Raw genomic sequence first — 8,164 nt, forward strand, 5'->3', positions numbered from 1 at the left:
ACGCGGGAAACCAGACCCTGCTTTCTCTCCCTGTTCCTGCTCCCATCTCCTTTTGGTCCCCCACCCACTCCCAGCTGGTGACCCCCAGCCCAATTTCGTCCTTTCTTCTTTCTTTCCTTCAGTTCTTCCCTGTCAAAGGCGGTGCCATAGATTCCCCCAGGGTCTTGGAGGAGCAGGGATAAACCTCAAGGTATTTAAACAGAACGATCTCCTTAGCATTCAAGTAAAAAGAAAAAAGCAAAGCCAATGAAATTCACTTTTTCTATAAAAGTTTATTTTGCAATTTTTCCCCAAGAAGTGGTCAGGATGCCTAATTCAATTATGTAAAGAAAAGTAAGGAAGGGCAGTGTATAAAAATAACTTAAAAATACATACTAGCAACAAAGCAACACGTATCTCTAGTTACAACTGCAGAAAAACTTGCCCAAGCTTTTTCCAAAGGTATTAAATATTTTGTAGACAATGGGACAGACAGGCACACATACACACATCTCACACACATATACACACATGCGCACACACATACACACAGAGACACACATATGTACAAGTCAAGTATGTTTTCTGTGCATTTTCGCTAACCGCTACAACTAAAGTGAAAACCTGAATTCCTGAGTGACCTCGAAGTGGAACCAAAACCTGCATCATTGTCAGAGCAAACTTAGGAGCGTGCTGTGATTTCCCCACCCGACCTCATTTGCCCCTCACCCATCCTCTGTGCTACTCCATTGACTACTAAAAGGTGCCCTTCTGATCTACTCAGCATCGTGTTAGCTATCTCAAACCTGGGGCAGGCTAGCTTTTTCCTGACTCCCAGTGCTGGGAAGGGGTGACTCAAAAGACGCCCCAGTTGGTACTACATCTGGCTGATTCTTTGTTTCAGGGCTTGGAGTTCCCTCTGAATTTCGTAGGGGAGGTCAGCATTGACTTGGTCTTCCAGATACTTGCTGATCTCCTCTACCTCCTTCTCCCAGAACTCCTTGGAGATCCCTAGCAGCTCCTCCATGTTGACATTCCCCAGGCCTTTCAGGTTCAGGGCGTTTTCCTTAGGAACGTAGCCAATGGGCGTGAGCTTGGCACTGTCTTCCCCTTCAATCCTGTTGAACATCCACTCCAGCACCCGGGAGTTCTCTCCAAAGCCCGGCCAGAGGAACTTGCCGTCTTTGTCCTTCCGGAACCAGTTGACGTGGAAGATCTTCGGCAGCTTGGCTGCTGGGCGTTGGGCCATGCTCAGCCAGTGAGCTAGGTATTTGCCGAAGTTGTAACCAAAGAAGGGCCGCATAGCGAAGGGGTCATGCATGATGACCTTACCTGTTGCACAGAGACCACCATTTACCTCCGACCCCATCATGCCAGATTCTCTCTCCCTCTCCCTCCATGACAGACACCACCGAGAAGAGGGCTCGAATTGCCCCTCTTGGGGTCTGTGGCCCAGACTGTGACTCACCCTTGTGCTCTGCAGCAGCTGTGGCCTCTGATCTCATGGCTGCTCCTACAAACACCCCATGCTGCCAGTTGAGAGCTTCATAGACAAGGGGGACACCTTGCGCAGGGAGGAAAATGTCATTAAAGACTAAGATGTCCAGACTCCCTGGGATTGATGGTGCTGTGTCTTTGTTGAACCAAGCAGTATCCTTCTTTTGGATGAGGAAGTCTCACTTTGTAGCCCAAGATAGCCTGGGACTTACTCTGTAGCCTTGACTAGCCTTGAACTCACAGCAATCCTCCTGCCTCAGCCACCCAAGTGCTAGAAATGTAGGTGTGAGCTACCCTGCCTGACAAGCAGCATTTTCTGCGGATTTAGTCTTATATCAGCAGAGACAATAAACAGGAAGTCACTAAGCCCCATCACACCAGGTCTCTCAGTGAAGCAGAGCGCTGGCCTATGCTATCTCAGATCACAGACCCAGAAAGGCCACTGAGGAGCAGAAGGCTAGCCCTAGATTTAAACGTGCCCAATTAATCTGGATATGGGGGAGGGAGATCTTTGGAACCAGTTTGGAAAAAGACTCCCTGGATTTCTTGGTATCACCACAGCCCAGGTGCCCAGCCTGAACAGAAGATGCCTCTCACCTGCAGGTCTACGACCACCAAAAATGATGCCCTCAATGGGCACACCTTCAGGAGACTCCCAGGCAGGGTCGATGATGGGGCACTGGCTAGCTGGGGTGCAGAATCGCGAGTTGGGATGGGCACAGGGTTCTTCTACAAGAGAGAGAAATCCCTTAGTGTGTGACCCAGATAGGTTGTGCACACAGCCTAGAGCACACGGCCTCTGGAGGGGACTCACCATCCTGTGGCTTCCACTCCTTGTTCTTCCAGGAGGTGATAGTGACGCCCGGGGCCAGTGGCTCGTCGATCCCTTCCCAGTAAACTCCCCCGTCGCTGGTCTCGGCCACATTGGTGAAGATGGTATTCCTCTGAATGGTCTTAATGGCATTGGGATTCGTCTTCACTGAGGTGCCAGGAGCAACTCCAAAAAATCCATTTTCTGGGTTGATAGCCCTTAAGTTGCCTGGGAAATTGAAAACCAGAGAAGGAGGTGTGAATTGGAGCCAAGCATAGCAGAGTTCTTCATACCTTGCCAGGCTAGCTCATGGGCTAACATTTCCTATCTTTCTCCTCTGCTCCCTAAACCACGTAGCCATCCATTTTGACCTACACACCGTGGTCAGCTCTGACGCCTGCAGCCATCCCTTCTTCCCTGCTCCTGCAGTAACCCTCCTTTCTATTTTATTATTTATCTTGCATGTGTGTATATGTGGAGGGGGTGGGGTGTGAGTGTTCCAGGGCACACGTGTGAAGGTCAGAGGATAACTTGCAGTGATCAGTTGTCGCCTTCCATCATTAGGTCCTGAAACTCAAACTCAGGCCTTTGAGCTTGGCGGCAAGCGCCTTTACCCATACCACCAGCGCCGCAATACCCTCCAAACAGAGGCATGCGAGCAAGCAAAGAGCTTCCCGTGGCCCTCTCTATCCAGACGGTCCTCACCAAATGCCTGCATGGTGGCACTGCTGAGGACTTGTTGACTCTGCACTCAAACACTCAATGCCTAGGGCCAGTCATGTAGGAGAAGGTTTCGGTATATTTGAAGCCAACCACTCAGTAAGGGTCATAACTACCATCAACCTGACCCAAAGGCTCACCTTGGGCATCAAACTTCATCCAGGCAATGTCGTCACCCACACATTCGACTTTCCACCCGGGGAGGGTGGGATTCATCATGGCCAAGTTGGTCTTCCCACAGGCGCTAGGGAAGGCTGCTGCCAGATATTTCTTCTTGCCTTCAGGGTTAGTTACGCCCAGGATCTGCAGGGGTAGGGATTCACATTATAATCTCTAACCTTTGACACACATGTGTGAAACTGTCACGAGAAAACCCATCACTCTGCATCATTCATATAGTAAAAGGGAGAGACAAGGGGTGTGCGTTTTCAACAAAAACATGGGCCTGTCTTTCAAACTATGGGAGGGTGGGAGAGGAGGGCGGGGAATTAAAAGGAAGACAGGAGAGGAGAGGAGAGGAGAGAAGAGGAGAGGAGAGGAGAGGAGAAGAGAGGACAGGAGAGGGGAAGGGAAGAGATGGGGAGAGGACAGGAGAGAACAGGAGAGAAGAGGAGAGGACAGGAGATGAGAGGGGAGAAAAGAAGAGGGGAGGGGAAGGGAGGGGAGGGGAGGAGAGGAGAGGAGAGAAGAGGGAAGGGGAGGGGAGGGGGGAAGGAGAGAAGAGAAGAGGAGAAGAGAAGAGAGGAGAGGAAAGGGGAGGAGAGTAGAGGGGAGGAGAGGGAAAGGGAGGAGAGAAGGAGAGAAGATTATAATACTGTTCTAGTTTAAGAAATGAAGACCTGTGGTCCCACCTGCCCGAGGTCTGGGAACGCCCTTAGGATCTCTCCAAAGGTAGATCCTCAGATCTCTTCCTCAGGGATTAGGATAAACCAAGGAGTCACAAAGGAATAAACCCCCAAGGCCACTGTTGCTCCGCGTGTCTGAGCCCCTTCCTAAGAGATGGACACTGAAGTTCCTCCAGTCAGCTCGGTACCCCCGACTCTGCCCTCCAGCCCTCAGAGGTCGGAGAATGTAGACATGGCTCTTCTTTGCCACCCCAGACCCTCCAAATGTCTGCCCAGGATCTCCTGACCACTTACCAGCATGTGCTCTGCCAACCACCCTTCCTCCTTGGCCAGCCGGCTGGCAATCCGCAGCGCGAAGCACTTCTTCCCAAGCAGCGAGTTCCCGCCATATCCGCTTCCAAAGGAGATGATCTCTCTGCGGTCCGGAAGGTGGGCGATCAGGGTCAGCTCGGGGTTGCAGGCCCAGTTGTTGATCAATGGCTCTGAAGACAAACAGCACATGAGGGTATGACGGGTGTCCCTGCGCAGGTCTCCAGGCTGGCCTGGAACCAGCTATGGAGTAAGGATGGCCTAGGACTTCCGATTCTCCTGACACTACCTCCTGAATGTTGGGATGATTGGCCTGTCTCCCCATGTTCAGTTTATTTGGTGTCTGGGATCAGGCATGCTAGGCAAGCACTCTACCTGCTGAGCCACATCCCCAGTCCCTCTATTTACTTTTGATTTGGAAAGAACATACTTACTTTTTAAAGGAAGAGGGCACCCCACCGAGTGGAGGCACTTGATAAACTCCCCGTTGCCCAGGGCCTCCAGCACGGATGTCCCCATCCGTGTCATGATCCGCATGCTGGCCACCACATAGGGCGAGTCTGTCAGTTCAATGCCAATTTTGGCTAGAGGCGAGCCCAGTGGCCCCATGCTAAATGGGATGACATACATGGTGCGACCTGCAGAGGCAGATGGGTGGGATTGAAGCTCCAGAGGCTTGCGAAACATCCTCACATCAGCTTCCTAGTGGTACCCACAGCCGTGGCTCCCCCGACATCATGTGTCCTGCTGCCCACCAGACTCCGGTTTGCAAAAACTAAAATTTTCATAACCATCCCTCTTGGTTGCACTAAAGCCACTTTAAATCCATGCTAGTGGAAAGCATCTTATTTATTTATTTATATTTTGTCTGTTTGATATTACTTATTGAACCCACAGTCTTGCATGCTCTAGGCAAGCACTCTACCACTGGGCCATACCAGCATCCTTCTTTTCAGTTTTCGTTTTGAGACAAAGTGTTAAGTTGCCCAGGTGGGAAGTTTGAATCTTCCTGCCTCAGTTTCTCAACGTCTGGGATGACAGGCCTGAGCCACCAGGACTAGCAGAGAGCACTTAATTTTCCTGCATTGCTGTCCACCCAATAAGACTGGCCAGTACATTTTCACGTGTCTACCCTACGCAGCTCAGGCCTCCCTCAGGAGCTTGAACTGTATAGACAGGATACTGTAAGGCTTGGGGGTTCGGGTCCACTCACCTTTCATGCACCCTGGGAATCTGGTGTTGAAAGCCTTCTCAAAGTCCTCTTCTGACATCCAGCGGCCCAGCTGGCTGAGGCCAGTTTTGGGGATGGGCACAGTGTCTCTCTGCTCTTGGGTGATGATGACCGTCTTGCTTTCGATCCTGGCCACATCCCTGGGGTCCGTCAGAGCCAGCCAACTAAAAAAGTCACAGGAATTGCTTCAGCAAAGCATCCTTAGGGATGGATCCTTCTTGCTATGCCAGGCTCTTCCAAGGCTGGCAGGACACAAGGAAATTGTCCATGTTCCTTAAATATGGAAACCAAACCAGCAGGGGCTTTTGCTAGACCATGAGCTGGCCGTGGGGAAAGTTGTCTAGGACCTAGTGGCTGACTATGCTAACCTCACAGGGTGTCTGGATTCTGATCATTCTGCTATGGACTCCAAGAAGGTGGAACTGGGGAGCCTGAGGGCCAGAGAGTGTGGGTTGAGGGGACTCACCAGTTGTCATATTTCTTCAGCTTGCGGATGACACCCTCCTCCTGCATGTGGTCCAGCAAGCGACCATACTCCTCCTCAGAGCCATCACAGATGTGGATATGCTCCGGCTGGCACAGCTGGACATTGCCTTCCACGAACTCCCTCACGGCCTTGGGAAGGCTGTCGAGGCTGCCCTGGACGACCTTGGCAGAGAAGTCCAGCCCGTTATGCAGCTGAGGAGGCATATTTGCCAGTGTGTATGTGAGGCAGGGATCCTGGTGTCACCTGAAACAGAGGAAGAAACTCCTAATCACCGACTCCCACCGGCTCCTCCCAGTTCCTCCTGTAAACGTCTCATGATCTGCACGTGGCCAGGGAGCTGTGTTTGTCAGGGTAAAGAAAGTGGGTCGCCCCATCTCCCATATTTACTGAAGGGTGAGTGAAATGGCCCTACCTACCTTTCTGCCTTTAGGAGGTCTGAATTGGAGATGGGAGGGTGTCTTGCCGGATTTCCCCTGTTGACCGAGGGCGTGTCCCAGAGGGAAGGCCGACTGTGCCTGGTAGCTAGCCTTCCTCGCTTTAAATACTATACTGAAGGCAGGACAGCCCTGCCCCTCAGCTGTACCCGGAGGCTCGCCTCTGACGTAAGGGGCAGGCCCTTGGATCATAGCCATGGTCAGTGAGGTTTGGAACCAACTTAACACAATAAACCCCGGGAAGATAATGATTGAACTTGCAGTTGTTAATGAATGTTGGGAGGCCTCAGGCCCCTCTGTTCGCCATAGTGAATCCTTACACAACATTTGATTGACTAAACTTTGACCCTGCTGTTGCTGATGCAAATTACAGGCCCTCTCCTTGATTGGCATGTAGGGGTCAAGGACAGGGCTAGCTGGGGCACCTCTTGGACTTCATATGTTGTTGGCAGCACATTTTGTGTGCCAGTGGCTGCTGGTTGTCAAAACACAGCGGCTCTGAGGTGTCAACCCTATGGTCAAAGGTCATGAGAAGAAAACTCTAGCTCCGAGACACTCGTCTTCTAGACAAATGTCCCGTAACAGCTGAGGTAGCTGGGGTGCGTTACCTCACTAGGTGACTGGTAGATTCTCTGGCCACCTCAGAGGGTATGGATTGCTGCAAACTTTATTCTGAGGGGACAATGCCTGGCACAAGAGTCACTAGTGCAAGCATACTGATCCCTGTTCCCAGGGTTTTATGTCAGCTCACTCTTACTGCTGCCTAAGATGGAACTCTGACCACTAGGAAACTGAGGCCGAATGATCAATTAGCAGGCTCCAATGACTGGTAAGAGCCAGAAGGGTATGCATACGGTCAGTCTAGGCTACAGAGTACCACAGTTCCCTTGTAAAGTACCATTGTCTTTTCTAGAACCTTCTGTGTTCTTCCGGAAGTCATGGGTTAGACACAATCACCCTTGGAGCTGCCTGGATACTTCCTGCAAGTCTGGGAGTCTAGGGAAAAGAAGCAGAGAGGGGGGAGCTTGGCGGTTCTGCTGGGTCACACTTGGGCAGCAAGACCTTTATCACAGTTGTGAAGAATCTTCTCTGCAAGCCACAGACCTTCATTCCAATTGAACCAGTCTCCAGCTTGCTCGCTGGAGTTTAGAGAGAAGTGAGTGAGAAGTCAATGAAGACAGGCCGATGGCCAGGCCCAGCTCCCCACAGCTGACCTCAGGGGGGCCGGCAGCGGGTTGGCCCACTTCCCTGTGGGCGACGGGGTTGGGGGGGAAATGGTCCCACAGGCAGCTCTGTGACTCTGCTCACTGTGAAAGGCCGTCCAGACAGAGCACCTTTAGGCTCGGCCCACTCTGCACTGCTATGCGATACCTAGTGCCTTCTGCACCCACATTGCCACCTCTCTGGGGTTCACCCAGTGGGCTTTCAGTGTTAGTGCAGAAGGTGTTTCCTGTCCTGGTCACTGAGACTGCTCAAGAGGGGTGGCCTTAGCCTAAGCAAACTGTGCTATGTCCAAGCCCAGGCAGCACGCCTTGCTCAGCAGCTGACAGACATCAGGCACGATGCACACCTCCTCTGATCTTTATGGCCAAGCCCCACTCTGCTGCTAAAACTATCGTGCATTGGAGTCCCTGAAAGGTTAAGTTGAAAACAAAACCTGAAAGACCAGAACTGAAGTTTTGAAGCACCCTGCACAAATGTAAGGTTTCTCTGCTGTGAGTCTTGTAGGAGGGACCTAGCTAGTCCAATAACAGTGGGGAAGCAAGAGTCCCCAAGACCTTCTAATCAGTCTGTACCCCCACATGCATTGTGCAGGGGTGCAGTACTACCCATACCATACCTTGTCAAAAT

General features: G+C 51.6%; 1 protein-coding gene across 3 annotated transcripts; it reads right to left on the bottom strand.

Moving 5' to 3' along the window:
* Window positions 1–252: 252 nt before the first annotated feature.
* Window positions 253–6,447, bottom strand: Pck1 (phosphoenolpyruvate carboxykinase 1). Of its 3 annotated transcripts, none has more exons than XM_048441217.3 (10): window positions 6,296–6,447; window positions 5,859–6,122; window positions 5,375–5,556; window positions 4,596–4,799; window positions 4,147–4,334; window positions 3,148–3,310; window positions 2,291–2,515; window positions 2,074–2,202; window positions 1,448–1,543; window positions 253–1,311 (listed from the first exon to the last, which is right to left on the bottom strand). In XM_048441217.3, the coding sequence occupies exons 2-10, from the start codon at window positions 6,080–6,082 to the stop codon at window positions 857–859; spliced, it is 1,866 nt and encodes a 621-aa protein (XP_048297174.3). In that variant the 5' UTR covers window positions 6,083–6,122; window positions 6,296–6,447; the 3' UTR covers window positions 253–856. The 3 variants fall into 3 exon arrangements, with proteins under 3 accessions (XP_048297174.3, XP_048297173.3, XP_087767068.1); XM_048441216.3 differs by having other exon boundaries at window positions 2,074–2,205; XM_087910942.1 differs by having other exon boundaries at window positions 2,074–2,205; window positions 6,292–6,399.
* Between the last annotated feature and the right edge of the window lie 1,717 nt (window positions 6,448–8,164).

Source organism: Myodes glareolus, chromosome 10, assembly GCF_982192425.1.
Source record: "Myodes glareolus chromosome 10, mMyoGla1.1, whole genome shotgun sequence".
Lineage (NCBI taxonomy): Eukaryota > Metazoa > Chordata > Mammalia > Rodentia > Cricetidae > Myodes > Myodes glareolus.